We start from the raw sequence: 18,291 nt of genomic DNA, 5'->3' as shown, positions 1-18,291 counted from the left end.
AGGGGAAGTTTTGGCACATAATACACTGACAGGGGGCTCTGTGTGCAAAAGCTGAGCTGGCAGGCGAGAAATCCTTATGCGCTATTTTCATTTTGGGTTCAGTACATACCGCAGACTTTGGTATATCTATGCATATTGGGCATCAAACTGTTCAGTAGACCTCTGGTGTTCCTTTTTGGGGTGATTTGTCTATATCTGATCTTTATCAAGAAATTGTGAGAGATAAATAAATTGCAACATTTTTATGCGATTTTCGAAATGTCATATAAATCTGCAAACTTAGGAAAGCTTTACAGCTTGGTACTTTGTAGCAATAAGAAATATTTACCCATTATAGATTCGGGGGGATGTGTATTTTCCAAAAATATATGGCTTTCTGGGGTGAATGTACTTTTTTTGTAGCATTATCCCACATAAAGGATGTAAATGTGTTGATTTTGCAGGAGCTGAAATGATAGATCATATGGGGGTATGTTCCCATTGGGGCCCCTACATGCCACATACTTAGGTAAACCTATACATATTGGGCATCAAACTGTTCAGTGGACCCCTGGCGTTCAAATTTAGGGTGTTTTATCTTGGTACCTAACACTATGTGGGAGATAAGATGCTGCAAAGTGGAAGCTTTGAGGGGATTTTTGGAAATGTCATCAAAATTGCTAACTTTAGAAAAGCTGTGCGGCTTGGTACTTTGGAGTAGAAAGACATGGGTACCCATTTTAGATTCGGGGGAATGTGTACTTTCCAAAAATATATGACTTTCTGGGGTGAGCGTACTTTTTTGTAGCTTTATCCCACATATAATGATGTAAATGTGTTGATTTTGCAGGAGCTGAAATGACAGAAATGACAGTATATATGGGGGTATGTTCACATTGGGGCCCCTACATGCCACATACTTAGGTAAACCTATACATATTGGGCATCAAACTGTTCAGTGGACCCCTGGCGTTCAAATTCAGGGTGTTTTATCTTGGCACCTAATGCTATGTGGGAGATAAGATGCTTCAAAATGGAAGCTTTGAGGGGATTTTTGGAAATGTCATCAAAATTGCTAAATTTAGAAAAGCTGTGCGGCTTGGTACTTTGGAGTAGAAAGACATGGGTACCCATTTTAGATTCGGGGGAATGTGTACTTTCCAAAAATATATGACTTTCTGGGGTGAGCATACTTTTTACTAGCTTTATCCCACATATAATGATGTAAATGTGTTGATTTTGCAGAAGCTGAAATGACAGAAATGACAGTTCATATGGGGTATGTTCACATTGGGGCCCCTACATGCCACATACTTAGGTAAACCTATACATATTGGGCATCAAACTGTTCAGTGGACCCCAGGCATTCATATTTAGGGTGTTTTATTTGGTTACTTTATGACCTGTAGGAGATAAGATACTATAGACTGGAAGCTTTGAAGCGATTTTTAAAAAAAATCACAAATTTTGATAAAAACCAATAACTTTAGGAAAGCATTGCGACTTGATAGTTTGGAGTAGACAGACAGTTGTGCCTATTCTGTATTCCCCAGAATCTGTTCTTTCCAAAAATGTACAATTTTCTGGGATAAACCTTCTGTTAGTGGAATTTTGGCCTTGAAATCCAAAGTATGCAGTTTTTTTGGAGCAGTGCTTTGGGAATTTGGTAGTGTACTGCTGGGAGTTTTTGACCTATACAAGTGAGAAATCTCCATAAAACTATATATATTTGGTATTGGCACGTTCAGGAGACATGGGACTTTCCAAATCAGTTGTATATTCGTGCATAAAATAATTTTTGTTTCTAGTATGTGTGATTATATTATGTAAAATTTTATTTTTTTTGCATTTTTAGACATTTAGAAGCCTATATCTTGTTACAGAATTGGAATTACACAAAAATTCTACCATATTTTGAAAGCTTAGGTTGTTCTGAAAAAAACGATATATTGTTTTCCTTGGTAAACTAAAAGTCCCCCCGAGGAAAGGCCCCTAAAGTGAAACAGTGCAAAATGTTCAAAAACTGTCTGGCAATACAAGTTCCGCTTTGACCAAAATGGCTGGCAGTAAACGGGTTAAGCTGCCAATAAATGCCCTTAAGACTGATTTGGCACCTTACCTGTCCATGTATGGGGCCCTGTGACAGCCCTACACGACCAATATCTGGTCAAATTCAAGCCAATGTTGAATGGGCAGTTTTAATTTTCCCGCCTTGAGGATCACATCAGCTTGTTGATGTGGTTCTTACTCCAACACCTTAGGTAAGCATTGTGGGAAAAGATCCACTCAGTTGGCAAGATCTTATAATGTATGGGCAGCTTTGGTTGTAAATGAGGGATGCTTCCCAGCCATTGTGAACAGGCAGAAGTCTTTGGAGGATAGAAAGTCCCCCCCCCCCCTTTTTTTTTGTTAGGGATACTATAACATTTTTTCAAGCTATTTTCTTTTTGCATTAAGAGTTATTTTTAAACATTTTTAAATTTTTAGCACAAGGCATAGGTTATACAGGCAATCGTTTTCCAAAGGCATTGCTACAGTGCTCCAAAGATCAGTGAAATCAGCATTCTCCTGCAGATAACCCCTATATGTAATAAAAACTCTTTGCCCATAGCAGTAGCCAATAGCAGCTAATAAGATATTTGTTTTTAATCAGATGACTAGTAAATTCTACCTTCTAATTGGTTGCTATGGGTTACTGCTCCTGGGCAATATTATACAAACATGCCACTATTACTTTTAAAAAAAAAACTGCTGGTAATATCCATTAAGTGTGTATAGTGTTTTGATCTATTTAGTTCCTGTGAATTTCTCATTAGATGTGCAAATATTTTCTTCCCCTTTATTATGCAGTCACCTCTTGCATGGTGTCTTTTTTGGGTTAATGTGGTTTTTCTAGGCTGAGGCTTATAGCAAGCCAGGCTGCAGCCTAATAAACAGTCCCTTCTGCCAAATAAAGTTAATCCTATATGGCTTTAGAAAATAGACAAGAGAATAGCTGTCTTAGCTATAATGCGGAGTTCAGGTTGCATTCATTGCTATTCAGAGTCACGTCGGCACCATTTCACCGTTGTCTTTGGACAAACCTTAATATTACAGATCCATCAGTAGATTATTATGGGCATTGACTGTTCATAGTGAGGCATATATTTATCAATTCCTCAGCACAGACTAATGCAATAAATATTACCTCTGTGGCAGCACCTAATGGAAAGTCAATTCAGAAGATAAATGGTGCCTAGTAACTCTATGAATGATCACTCATCTCTACCCTATTGATCGGTTATTTTCCTTTTTTTTAACTTAATACTTGTGGATTTGTGCTTTTTGGCTGCCCTAGTGCAGTGGATATATGCTTAAGTTAGGGTTGATATGGGAGAGAAAAGTCATTTTAAAAAGTTATTATCTTATTATTATCTATTATCTTTATATGAGTATTTTGTCTTCAAAGCAATGTGATGTGACCCATGGAAGATATAACAGCAGCAAGATTATTTAAGGATTAACAAAAGTGGAAAGGGCCATGAAATAGGATCTCAGTTGGGGCAGAGAACCCTGTTAGAACCAGTGATTTATACTGTTATATTTATTAAGGCAAATCATGGTTGTCCAGCTAGAGACCAATGGACCTGATGTGGTCCTTTAATGTTAAGGGGGAGGGGGGTTCGCCTTTAAGTAAGCTTTTAGTAAGTTATAGAATGACCAATTCTAAGCAACTTTTCAATTGTTTGGGGGCTCTGCTTGCAGTAAAACGGTGTATCTGTAACACTGGTTGGGGTCTACATCATATGAAAAGTTAACTCAAGGGTGAACAACCCCTTTAAAGCCCCTGCTAAAAGGCTCCTTTGACTTATGTGTGTGACATCATCATTTCATTATTGTCTTTGCACCAATCATCTTTTATTCGACCCAGCAGTGGTTTATATCATAAGTCATGTTTCACAGGAAAATTGAATGAAATGGTTGTCTAATTAAAGACACTTAAGTAGTGTAAAACTAGCTGTGCTTTTAGTGTGAATCTAGCTACAAGGGTAAAAGAGTGGCATTTGAGCCTAGAATATCACTAAAAGTTGGCTGCACTATGCAAGTACCAAGGTAAATGCATGATTCCCTTGCCACTACTTGCTGGGCTGCTGAAAGCTGGAGATTCACATAGGTTGTATTTCATTTCTCTCTTCCCCGTCTGCACAAAAATAGTGGGCTAGAACCTCTAGTGCCAAGCAAGTTGCAGGCCTAATGATGGCTTGGGCTTTTCAGCTGTTTTGTGTTCAGTGTTGGATCTCCTGCAGCTATGGGAAACTCCATAACATAGTAACTGGTGTTTGGAGTCATCAACCAACCAGGAAATAAATCACTGAGAAATCGCCATCAATCATTTAGCTGCAGGTAAACGATTTTTGCCAACTCCAGCAGTATATTTTCTCTGGAGGTGTATATGTGCAGATTTCTTTCTCTTATGGTTCAATGCACCATTTCTAGGTTATGTATACAAGTATGGGATCCATTATCCAGAAGCTTGTTATCTAGAAAGTTCCGATTTACGGGAATTCCATCTCCCATTGCATTTTAATCAAATAATTCTAATATTTAAAAATGATTCTGTGATATTAAAACAGTACTTTGTACTCGATCCTAACTATGATATAATTCTTATTGGAGACAAAACAATCCTATTGGGTTTATTTAACCTTTCAATGATTTTTCAATAGACTTATGTATGAAGATCCAAATTACAGAGTGACCCTTATCTGGAAACCCAGGTCTCATATTGTTTGAATGTAGCTCTGTAGAGTTGAAGTTGAGTCATACCCTAAACCGTAACAATCATTTGTAGACATTATTCTAAATTACATAATATGGGCTGTGTTAATAAAAATCAAGGACTTCTAGAAAAGACTTCTCTTGCTTTTCTTTCCTTTCAGGTTGCTTGACTTATTTCTTAATGAATTCAATAGAAAATCTATCTGTAAATCCAATTTGTTTCCACATGGCAGAGTACCTTAACTGGCCGGCAGAATGCCCTGCCTAAACCTGCTTTCCATTCCTCAGCTGGCAGTGGGTATTGTAAGCATTGTCAAGTGGCAGAATCAGTCAATTAAATTGTTCAGTGAGCTAGATTGTAACATTAATGAGTTTTGGCGGCCTGTCAGTCCAAGCTTGTCTGTAGTTATCTGCTGATCAGATAATAGAAGATAGCTCCCCTGCTCTTCATGAATGCATTATATGATCCTTTGTAAAGTGGTGAGATGTGAAGGTCGCTTCCATTCTCTTAATAGTATGGGTACTAATTTCTTGTGACCCCTTTTTACCTTTTTCCCAGAAATCAATATACCTTTCCATGTTGTTTGCACATAGATATGAAACAGGCTACAGAGGGTGGTTGTTAATGAGGATTCTCTACTTGGAGTAAGGTTCTCAGTGGGGTCCCTCTGGGTTCTGTACTGGGTCCACTGTTATTTCACTTGTTCATTATTGACTTAAGGGTATTATAAGTAATGTATCGGTGTTTGCAGATGACAGAAAATTCTGCAGCCATGTGGCATCCTTGCAGCAGGATCTTGACAAACTGGGCGGCTAATTGGCAGATGAGATTTAATGTGGATAAATGTAAGGTCATGCACCTGGGATGTAAAAATATGCAAGCCACTTATACCCTTAAAGGAACAGTAACACCAAAAAATGAAAGTGTATAAAAGTAACTAAAATATAATGTGCTGCTGCCCTGCACTGGTAAAAGTTGTGTGTTTACTTCAGAAAGTCTACTATAATTTATATAAATAAGCTGCTATGTAGCCATGGGGGCAGCCATTCAAAGGAGAAAAGGCACAGGCACATAGCAGATAACAGATAAAACACTATTGTATTCTACAGAGCTTATCAGTTATCAGCTATGTAACCTGTGCCTTTTCTCCTTTTTTCCAGCTTGAATGGCTGCCCCCGTGGCTACACAGCAGCTTATTATATAAATTATAGTAGTGTTACTGTAGCAAACACACCAGTTTTACCAGTGCAGGGCAACAGTGCATTATATTTTTATTACTTTAAAGCTCTTTCATTTTTTTGGTGTTACTGTTCTTTTAATGGGACTGCACTAGGCAAATCCATAATGGAGAAGGATCTTGGAGTCCTTGTAGATAATAAACTTGGCTGTAGCAAGCAATGCCAGGCAGCAGCTGCAAGGGCAAACAAGGTTTTGAGCTGTATTAAAAGGGGTATAGATTCACGGGAGGAGGGGGTTATTCTTCCCCTTTACAGAGCGCTGGTAAGGCCCAATATAGAATATGCTGTTCAGTTTTGGTCTCCAGTGCTCAAACGGGACATTATTAGAGAGGGTCCAGAGAAGGGCAACTAAGCTGGTAAAGGGTATGGAAAGTCTCAGTTATGAAGAAAGACTGGGCAAGTTAGGTTTGTTTACACTGGAGAAGAGGCGCTTATGGGGGATAAGATAAGTATGTATAAATATATAAATAATCTCTCTAATGCTTTTAATAAAAATGATGTATAAAAATGGTGTTTGTACGCCAACTTACTCACAGACCAATTTTCCGTCATTTTTCCACCTCTTCCGTCAATTTTCAAAAAATGTTTTTAAAATGTAGGCGTGGCTATTGTGTACAACTTTTTTGTGAATTTGTAAACTATAATATACCATCTGTGAATCTGCTGTGACATTTTTACAATTTGCCAACAGACACTTTAAGAACTGTGTACTTAGTGACACTTTTGTGAATTCCCCTCCATGTACTTATTGTACAGCGCTGCGGAATATGTTGGCGCTTTATAAATAAATGTTAATAATAATAAATCATAATGTGTTCCCCTACCCTTAACCTTGGTGGAGCACATTGTTGATAGGGGAGCTGCACAGCTGGTTGTTCTCATTCCTATGAGATTTGTTCTTTGCTCTCATCTATGGTTGTTTTTTTTTTATTGTAAATTCTCATTCCATTTCTTTATTCTGTACCTGCCCGGATCTCTCTCTTATAGACCATATCACAGCATTGAGAAATCTGATCCAAATTATATTAAACTGTTTAGAATGCCCCCATGTCTCTGTAACCAAGGCCGCTTCACTTATTTACCAGAAAAACAGGTGGGTTTATTTTAACCAGTTCCTGGCCTGCATCTGTGTTTCAGAAAATGTTGGTTGCAGACATCGTTGTGCTCTCACAAGTGATGACTAAAGCACCCCAGCAAATGTAGGAGTGTGCAAAGCAAGGCCCACAAGAAAGGAGTAGGTTCTGCTGAATGCAAGGTATTAATAGAATTAAGTAGCAGAATGGGAAAGGTAAGAATACTAAAGAAAGGCAAACTGAATCAGTGAAATAGCAAAAAGCTGCATAAAATGATTAAAGCGTGGATAAAATAAATTAGATTATGATGTAATGATAATTATAGTACTGATAGGCCCCAGTCTGAGGGACATGAACCCATTAATTAGCACATATACTGTTGGCTCTCTACGGTACAATACTGATGCCTTACAGTCGTGCACTGGGACTGTATTCTCACTAATGCTTAGGGGAAGATTGATGGATGGACTGTGTGGAATGCAACCACACACCAGTAGGAGCTTAAGGTATTCTCACTCTATACATACTTGCAATGAGGCTGCTCTCATTTAGTCATGATAATAAAAAAAAAAAAAAAAAAAAAAAATATATATATATATATATATATATATATATGTTTGTTTGATTCATAACAATGTTACAAATATAGGAAGGCTGTATCAGTAATAACATGGTTTCAAGAATATCTATGACACCAGAAGTTTTCACCCCAATTTAACTTCAGCCTGGTCTTCTGGTGTCTCCAGGGCAGCCAGTAGGCAAAAATCTAGTAATTACACCTTAAATGGCCCTCAGGATGAGCCCCTGCACCACTTCTCCACACCCGGCAGGTAGGGCAGACCCACAGTTTGAAAACTACTGCTCTCATAATTATAGATAATAATAATAATGAATGCAATATAAATTGGTAAATTACCATAATGTTTTATCTAAACCAGTTTTGGTATATTGACTAAAATACCTTTCCACCAAATGAGCTACCTGAGAATGTGATGTTTTACATTACAGGAGCAATTCTTTTAAATTAATGTTTTGTGATTGGACTACATGATCACACAGTTTTGGGAAGGGTCATGACATTTACCCCTTACTGAAGCCAAAAGAGGCAGTATAGAATGCAGGAATGTAAAATAAAATTTTGTTTGGGAATCAGAATTGTGTCCCTAAATGTGGTTTAGAACCATATTATAACTTAATAATGGTTATCACTGAGACCTAGCCTCAACTGCATAGAGATGCACTTTAGGGTCTGGATCCATAAGTTAAGAATCTGCAATGTGTGAAGCAGAATAACCTCTGAAGAAATGTTCTATGCCTTCTATACATAGCAGTGTGGCATGTTCTTTGGATATCCTCACAAATACACAGGTGGATCTGAAGTGGATTGGTCAAAATCCATCTATATGGGGGTCAGTTGTGCTGCAGTGAGGTTATGCACATACCATGCCCTGGTGGAGGGCTGAGGACGGTATAGGAGGCACTGCTTAAAGGACATGCAAACCATACATTTTCCTACCATGTATATAAGTTGGGCACATTTTCCCCCACCGTTCACCATCACCATCACGTTTTTTCTAAAATAAATAGCAGCTTTCGCCTGGCAGCCATTTCCCCTCTAATAAATAAACGATGTTTCTTCAGCATGCTCAGTAGCCCACAGCCAAAGTCCATTCCTAAGGGAGGGTGCCGAGAGGGTTAGAGCAGGAGAAGAAATCCTAAGTAATTAAGGGGATGCTGTAGTCCTACTATTAACTTTTTAATAACCAGAGAGGCGGGTATTTAAAGGTTTCCAAGAGGCTTTCACTGATTACATTTTTGTGTATGTTTACATGTCCTTTCTAAAAACCAAGCTTTAAAAGCAATCTTTATGCTGATTCTGAGGATGGAGAACCATCCTGCAACTTCATTCTAAACAAAAAATGGAATATTTACACAAAATCATACAATTTCATTTAGGGCATTTAGAGGAGTGGAATTCTCTGTATGGAATGCTTCATACTCAGGAACTGATTTCAGGTGGCATTCAGTAAGCCCATAGAGAGGCACTGCTGGAAGTCAGTCTCAAGATTACAAAAATGGCGATGGAGCCATAAAATACCAAAGAAATAATAATGTGCAAAGTCATATGTTATTGAGGGAAACCAGAAAACAATGGAGAGAATTTTCCTCTCCCTAGAACTAACGCCAGTACCTGAGCTTGAGAGGTTTGGACCTAAATTAAAAAAAAATCTAGTTCTCAAAATAGAGTGACCACTTGTGCCAATGAAACACTTCACTCACAGTCGCACCATTGGTTGAATTAGCACATGTTTGTACATGTGAGCAGTAACGCCACGGCAAGGCTTCAACCCTGTTACCGGCATTCACACACCTTTCCCTCCGGGTGTAACGCCTCAGGGGAGAGCCAATGGGAATAATTTGCCATTGGCTCCCCTCAACACAAAACATGTCAAACGTGACAAACAACGACAACATAAGAGGCATCAACTGCACGTGTCTATGAGTCCCACCCTTTGCTCATTTAACTTTAACCTTAAAGGAACAGTAACACCAAAAAATTCAAGTGAATGAAAGAAATTCCAAAATAATGTACTGCTGCCCTGCACTGGTACAACTGGTGTTTTTGCCTCAGAAACACTACTATGGTTTATATAAAGAATGCAGCTATGTAGCCATGGGGGCAGCCATTCAAAGGAGAAAAGGCACAGGCACTTAGCAGATAACAGATAAAACACTATTGTATTCTACAGAGCTTATCAGTTATCTGCTATGTCACCTGTGCCTTGTCTCCTTTTTTCCAGCTTGAATGGCTGCCCCCAGGGCTACACAGCAGCTTATTATATATAAACTGTAGTAGAGTTACTGTAGCAAACACACAACTTTTACCAGTGCAGGGCAACAGTATATTATATTTAATTTACTTTAAAACTCTTTAGTTTTTTGGTGTTACTGTTCCTTTAACTGATTTAACTAAATTTGGCCTGAAAAAACTATAGAATTACAGAACTATATACATAACTATCAGGGTATGGGTTCTATAGACATGATGTGCAGGAAGGCAAAGCAGGCTGGGATCTTAGTATCTGCTCGCCTTCTTGTTACACCCTTAGCTCACATTCTCTCACACATTCTCTCTTAGAAATAAATACTTACCTGGAACTTACCTCTCTTGATGTGCCAGATGAGTGACTGCCTCTCATAATTCCAGGCCTGATGTTACCCGGCAGTCTCATACTCTGGGAGATGGAATCCCAGGTGAAGGTGGAGCTGACGGTTAAAACAGGAATTGCAGAGGATGACCTGGCCTTTGTGCCACAGGTAGAGATGATGTTGAAGCCCACAGATATGCCAACTGCCTGTTGATGTTATGTACCAGTGCTAGATGGAATGGTGTGTTGATATTATTGGCTGGTTTACACACTTGCCCATTACTTACTTAAGCCAAGTGGAATTTAAAAATGAAAAGCCGGGAATGATGTTTCTGTCCCTTGATGTAGCTTTATCCTCCTGGGTCCCGAGGAACGACAGGGGCAGCTTTCCATTTTCCATATCGCAGATGGTGATGCCAAATGACCACCAATCTACTGCTGCGTTGTATGATTTTCCATGGAGAATCTTGAAAAGAAGGGAAAATGGCACATTCTAAGTACATCTACTATGATAATGTTGGCAACATAGTTTAATAAATTCAGCTGTCCATTGAGTGTATAGAGTGCAGAGAGTAACAATTGTGACCAGTTGGTTTCTTTAGCTTGGATTAGAACATTTGCTGTGCTGTATGGATATAACTGCATCTGCAAATATAGGTGATGCCTGGTACAATGTGGGTGGCACTAAAGATCTGTGTAAAGCTGCCCATACACGGGTCAAACAATCGAATTCTAACGGCAGCAATGGTGCAGTCGGTTCGGGGACCGCATCAACGAGCCGATGCGGTCCCCCGATCTGAATTTTCTAACCTGACCGATCGATATCTGCCCAATTTCAGGCCAGATATCGGTCGGCCAGGCCCCTCGTTTCTGCCCCTACACGGGCCGATAAGCTGCCGAGTCGGTCAAAGGGACGGATATCGGCAGCTACAATCGACCTGTGTATGGGGACCTTAAGGCTGAGCTAGTAATGGAAATGTTTATCATGTAAAGTAATTGATCCAGATAAAGATGGTTCCCACCATGCACCTGTACCTACAGTATATTGCTTCTTGGTATTTTAATGCTCTTTTGAACATAGTTATTTTATATGCCTATAATAAATATAGCCTGTGGAAGTTAATGCTCACATACAGGCATATTCACAGATACAAAAGAAGTACCCATATACTGTAAATATGAATGTGGCTGTTGAAGGAGAGGGTGATTCACTGTGGGGTTCCATATGTTTGGCACTCACCCCCCTAGTATATTCAGTTGGTAACTTAGATCCCTAGATTGGTCTTTCTATTCCTGAAAAATTGGACCAGTCTGGGGATCTTTCTAATATGTGTTGCCCAGTTGTACAGTGAAACCCCTATGTCTTTGAAAGACATTAGCTGTATTTTATATACTGTTCTGTTGTTCTTGGCACATTCTCCTATTCTCTTTCCCATATTTCTTGCCTTTAATAGATTACTTATGTAAATATACTGTAACTGCATATCTCACCTCCGGGGCCATGTATCCCAAAGTTCCAGCCCAGCCAGACGTGGCGTCGCCAAGGAAGATATTCTGCTTGGCCAGGCCGAAATCAGAGATTTTAACATGTCCTTGATGGTCCAACAGAATATTCAGGGGTTTCAGTTCTCTGTAATATATAGATTAAAGGAGTTACAGAACAGAAGGGTTGCTGATTTGCAGAGAGACCTGTGTGAGGCCTTTGCTGTAGAATGTTACAGAGATGAAGAAATCTGTACTGACCGATGGATGGTCCCCTTGCCGTGTAGGAACTGCAGGCCGCAAATCATCTCCGCTGAATGGAACCTTTGAAACAGTGAAATAATGTTTAAGTACATGAAGATTATCTTGTAATACGTTAACTTTCTTTTAAGAGAAGTAGAAAATATTTGACAACTAAATTTGAATATAATGCTGTGTCAATATGTACATATTATCCAATCCTTGTTAAACAGTAGGTGCAATTGGTACAAATCTATCTCTTAGTGATATTTTACTGGTACCATTTACCCCACGTGCCACTTACTGAACTCTCTCCATGTCCAACCCGCTGTGTTGCTTCAGCTCATCCTCAAGGCTGCCCCCACTCAGGAACTCCATCATATAGAAGGCGTGCCGCTGGTTACACAGACAAATGGAAAGAGTCAAGGGGAGAAAGAAATAGCACAACACTTACACAACATAGGGTAAAACTTATTTTATTACAAGGTGGTACAAAGAATAGGATCGGATTTAAAGCCGAATAGGATCGGCAAAAATCCCTATTTTTATCAGTCATAAAAACCCCTTCCTGTACATGTTGTTGTAAAATATATAATAGGATTATATGGAATCAGCTCGTTAATAGTGTGGGTGCAATATAAACTTCAATGAATATGCATGGGGAATACAAGGCAAGCAGGTTTTATATAAGATAAACCTTTGATTTTTCTTTCATGCTCATAATCAAGTCCCTGAGTCCGTCTCTGCATGACTATATGGATATATTCTCTTTTGAGACAGCAGCAGGGCATTTGGCATTTGCTTGATTGTGAATATATATTGTATATATGGCATTAGGAAGGGTTTTGAATTGTAAGGGGATCAGATGTGACTATAGCTATCATCTAGGGTATACAGAGAACAGTATTACAAACTAAATGCAAATATTAAGCCAATGTTGTACCTGCGTTTGAAAAGCTCATAGCCTTGGCAAAGAAACTGGCAGTCACTGGTGATGTCCAGTACTTGTAATTGGTCTCCTTGGTCTTCTGGATGGATTTTACAGCCACATGTTTGTTTCTGCCTCCTAATTTAGCCAGCATAACCTGAGAAAGGCACAAAAAGAGTCAATATTTATATTTATGTTATTAGAGCACTAAGAAATTATTCAGATTTGAATTCCGCTTCTTTGGAATCATTGGAAATAGTTCCCAGAGCTCTCTTTTTTTTTTTTTTTTTTTTGCTTCCTAGTTCCTACCACATATAGATTCAATCACTCACTTTGCCGAATCCTCCTGTTCCCAGCAGGGAGTAGAAGGTGTAGCTGGAGATACTGAGCGGGTTTGGCCTTGAAGGTTGAGCTTCTACGCTCACGGGTTCGGCTCCTAGAGGGGGAAAGAGATATTAAAAAAGACATTTTTGTTGCATTATATCTGCCCCATTTTTTCCTTTTACCAAAAACAGCACTTAATGCACCATAAAAATGTGTTTTTTCTTTTCCCTAATAGAATAGGAGAACATTATCAGGTCTCATCATCTGTAGCAACCAATCAGCAGGAAGTATTTTACTGGTTACTTGATGAAAAGCAAACATCTGTTTGGCTGTTATAGGTTGCTGAACCTGGCATTAATTAGTGCTTTTTATTGCATATGAGGATAGGTGCTAAATTACACCAGTGCAGTTACCCGTAGCAACCAATTAGATCTTTGCTTTTTAAGAACACTCTTCAAAGCTGCTTTGCTGACTGGTAGCTATTGGCAACTGTACTATATCGGTGCAATTTAGCACCAATATTGGTAACTGAATCCTTAACAAAAATTACACCAATAAATGAGGGACAGTTGGCAAATATGTGGGCCTCTCCTTTTTGCAATTTAGCCATATTTACTGTATATACTCGAGTATAAGCCGAGTTTTCCAGCACTCAAAATGTGCTAAAAAAGGAATCCTCGGCTTAACTCGAGTCAAGTAGTAAGTGCAGTGGCTGATTACCTGTGCGACCGGCGAATTTGATATTTTGCAGAGATTCCGACTTGGATTAATTCTCAGGACGTTGCTTTTATTAATGTTCCCCCCTTAGCGTTTCTCTCTGTGACTTGTAACAGCAATTAGAAACTCGAAGCCCCATCAGATCCACTGCTTGTTCGACATAATAATAGGTAACCGGCGCATCCCTTGCAGGTAATAGGTAACCGGCGCATCCGTAGCGCGAGCAGGCACACACGTCGCACGTGCAGGGGTGGGTGCAGGCGCGATGTATATGCGCCGGTTACCTATTATTATGTCGAACAAGCAGTGGATCTGATGGGGCTTCGAGTTTCTAATTGCTGGTACAAGTCACGGAGAGAAACGCTAAGCAACGTCCTGAGAATGAAGTCAGAATCTCTGCAAAAGATCAAATTTGCCGGTGGGACAGGTAATCAGCCAAGTATATACTTTCTGTGAGAAACCTTTGCTTAGAGTCAGATAAATCTATCAGTCACCATTTGCATTTCTTACTTGCTTGCATCTCCACATTATCGCTAGTCAGCATAAATAGTAACAAATTTCCAGCATACATTAGGTGGGCAAGCCACAAAGAGATTAGTGTTGGTGAAGGCCTCATTAGGCCACAGATGATAGCCTCATCTGATGGGTCTGCATGTGCTTCCCTTGTGATCTAATCAGGACCTAACACACAGGACTGCTTTCTGTGACCATCTTTAATGTACCTGACAAGCAGACACAAAGCTGGAAGGATCCATTAGAGCAAGGGACATTACCCATCATGCAAAGGGAAGGGCACAGAGGAATTAATCTGCAGCTGCCAACATTATATATTTATGTAGAATTCACAGGGGGTCACGCTGAGTGTCCTTTTATTAAATAATTTGATTATTGAAACTTATCAGTAGCGGCTGCATTTCCCACCCTAGGCTTATACTCGAGTCAATAAGTTTTCCAGTTTTCTTAGGTAAAATTAGGTACCTCGGCTTATACTCGAGTATATACGGTAAGTGTTTTCTATTTACCTTCCTCACTCTCCTCCCTTCTGCGTTTCTCCCTGCAGCACTCATCTAGCGGCTGCTCCTCAGGACTCCTCTCTCTCTTCTTCTTTAACTTCTTTTCTTCCTCCTCTTTACTCTCTCGTCTTCTCTTCTTCTCCTGTGAGGGCCTGGTGTCCAAATCTCCCGAATTAGAAAGTATCCTCTTCATTTTCTCTTGGAATCACATTGAACTTTGTCTTCTGCTTCTTCTCTCTCAGTTGCTGTGAGGAGACATCAGTCATTTTCCAACGGTTGAGGTCTCTTGACCTCTTGACCTTAAGACATCATCACCTGGGCACAGGCTGTTAGATACAATTACAGCACAGAGCCGGGTACATATCCCAACCTGGGCACAGGCTGTTAGATACAATTACAGCACAGAGCCGGATACATATCCCAACCTGGGCACAGGCTGTTAGATACAATTACAGCACAGAGCCGGGTACATATCCCAACCTGGGCACAGGCTGTTAGATACCATTGCAGCACAGAGCCGGGTACATATCCCAACCTGGGCACAGGCTATAAGATACCATTGCAGCACAGAGCCGGGTACATATCCCAACCTGGGCACAGGCTGTTTACAATTTTCCCTCATGTCCCATTAGATCATTAGCTAATCTGTTTTTACAGAAATGAATGCTGTGCCAGGTTGTACAGTACTGCTCCATGTTAAAATAAACAGCTCTTCATTGGTTGTTTGTTCCGTTGTTTTTCTGGTTCAGAGAATATTAAGCAACACTACTGGCTTCAATAACACAAATTACTATGACTACAAATGACTAAACCTATTGAAAATGTTAAACAAATGTATTTGGAGAGAATTGCATTTCCTATTTGGATATATCCGTGGACTCCAACCCAGCAGGGGGAATCTAGAAATGACTACTGGGTCTTGATTGGGTTCTACAAGGTTTCCTTATTTCACTAACAACACTGATTTTATTTCTTCTGCTCATATTTAGCATGTATTTACATGTATGGGTTGACTGCTCATACACAGAAGCTCATTTCACTTTATTATTATTTGCAGTTAATTCATCAGGTAAAATTATACATTATACCTTGTCATTGGCTATACTTTATACGGGTATAAGGTTAGAAAGATTGGAAATATAATGCATTATGTACATATTTCCTCTGGATGACATGGTCTGGCAAAGAAGCTGTATGAAACATATATGTACAGTAGAAATATATAATATACTAACTGATGTACCTGGTGTTGACCTAGAAATTTGATGTTACATTTTTAAAATGATGCTTCACAAAAGATTTACATGGCCGTCTCCAGTTCTCCAGTGCTATGTAATTGGTCAGATAAGTAGCCATTCCAGTACCCGCTATTGGCTGTCAAATTTTATCAGATCTGTAGGCAAATTCACTGCTACTGAGTACATTTTTGGTGTCTCTGCAGCAATGTGCTGTGTGCTCTGGAATACTATGGAAAGAAACCGTGTAAATGGTCAGATGGGAAGGTGGGAAGGACTGTAAATTGGGCAAAGCAAATGGCAGACTGAAATCCAGAACCTTGGAAACCCATTGGTGCATGTTTTTCCTTTGGTACAATGTATGGCTAAGTAGCTCTAGGAAACTATGGGGTGTTCCAATCTAATTGGACAGATGGACAGGCATGTGATTTCAGGTTACAGAATGCTACAGTGGCCTTCTGTGTATTGCTCTAATACTCTGGAGTGGCACCATCTAATTGGTCAGTTGGGCAATGGTGTCTTGGATATAAGGAAAATGAATCTCAGCTCCTTTATCTATTGACAGAAAAAAGGTGCTGGGTAGTTCTATGATACTGTAGAATGGTACAGTGTCATTGGTCACATGGGAGGCAGGGGATTTTGGAGTGAATAGATATCAGAATTGCACTGGATACTGACTCTTTCAATACTATACCATCAGCCACACAGCGCACACATTGCAAAGTTGTGAGCCTGAACACACACACATGCCCCTCTGATTTTCGTGATTCTCAAGTTTCAGAATGAATAATTTCAGCATGGAACAAGGTGAGGGTGTATGACTGTCACTCTAAGGGGGAGTAGCAAATGGTCCATCCAGGCCAGAATACCATGGTTCCTTTCAATATGAGGAATTATGTTCATTGTAAATTTGACAGTTATTTGCAAATTCAAAAAGTGTTTAGGGTTTGTGATGACCTCTGCCTGTGTGTGCCATAATCTGCCTGTGTGTGCCATACTCTACCTTCCCTATGCTGCCTGTGTGTGACATACTCTGCCTGCCCTATGCTGCCTGTGTGTGCCATACTCTGCCTGCCCTATGCTGCCTGTGTGTGCCATACTCTGCCTGCCCTATGCTGCCCGTGTGTGCCATACTGCCTGCCCTATGCTGCCTTTGTGGGCCATACTCTATCTTCCCTATGCTGCCTGTGTGTTGCATACTCTGCCTGCCCTATCCTGCTTGTGTGTGCCATAGTCTGCCTGCCCTATGCTGCTTGTGTGTGCCATACTTTGCCTGTCCTATGCTGCCTGTGTGTGCCATACTCTGCCTGCCCTATGCTGCCTGTGTGGACCATACTCTGCCTGCCCTATGCTGCCTGTGTGTCTTAAAAATGTTTACATTAATATGGTGGTGTGGTTTAAAAAAGGGTGTTGCCAAAATGGGCTTCTATTATCGACCCTACACCATGTAGGCCAGAAAAATTCCGGCCCTTGGTACCACAGCACTAATCTAAAGGATAGAATAGAAGGCTCACTTTTATTTATAGAAAGAATCCATGGGATACAGGAGCCAGTTGTCTATTTATAGCTCATCAGAGAACTGTGATATAACTAATTAAAGTGTGGTAATGACCATAATTAATATGGGTAAAATGGTAAGAGTGGGGTCATATGTCGGGTTACTGTATTGTCTGATTCAAGTTTCAGCCATTACCTTGGTTCAATAACATTCTCTCATCCTGGGGCCAGGAAATTAAATGCAAACTCTTTTAAATGGGATCAACTTCATTGCATCCAGCAGGGAATTTCCCAGGAAAAAAAAAATCACTTCCAATCTTGCAGAACAAGATGGTTTATTTTGCTTCACAACAGATGCAGCCAGCAATGTTCCCTCAGCTCTGTCGCTACTTATTTAAATAAGCTGGAAGCTTGGGTTTTGCTCATATTGCTGAAAAAGGCTGGCAAAGGCCACAGGACAGAGCCAAAGGCAAGAAATTGTTTGCAAGAATTAAAATATTGTACAAATAAATCCGCTACCTAATTGTCAGCCAGGCAATTGAATATAAACCTTGCTGCTTATATCATCTCTTCCTTTGCTACACATGTGACTTTTCATTTTTTTTAGTCATCAAGACACTGGATGTAAAGATAACAACATTATTTGAAAGCCAAGCA

The 18,291-nt window shown here is 39.8% G+C and overlaps 1 protein-coding gene across 2 annotated transcripts in view; it reads left to right on the top strand.

Annotated features, from left to right (window-relative positions):
* The window catches only part of armh3 (armadillo like helical domain containing 3), a 98,509-nt gene that overhangs the window by 55,999 nt on the left and 24,219 nt on the right, over positions 1-18,291 (top strand). The window contains exon 24 of one of the 2 annotated variants that reach the window (XM_031906237.1): positions 7,114-7,313. The exons of the other annotated variant lie outside the window; for it this stretch is intronic. Within the exon in view, the coding sequence (XP_031762097.1) occupies positions 7,114-7,153 (40 nt within the window). The 3' untranslated portion in view covers positions 7,154-7,313. Of the gene's footprint in view, positions 1-7,113; positions 7,314-18,291 lie in introns of those variants that run through there. 2 annotated transcript variants of the gene reach the window in all.

This window comes from Xenopus tropicalis, chromosome 7, assembly GCF_000004195.4.
Source record: "Xenopus tropicalis strain Nigerian chromosome 7, UCB_Xtro_10.0, whole genome shotgun sequence".
Lineage (NCBI taxonomy): Eukaryota > Metazoa > Chordata > Amphibia > Anura > Pipidae > Xenopus > Xenopus tropicalis.
This window is presented reverse-complemented; position numbering and strand designations above follow the sequence as displayed.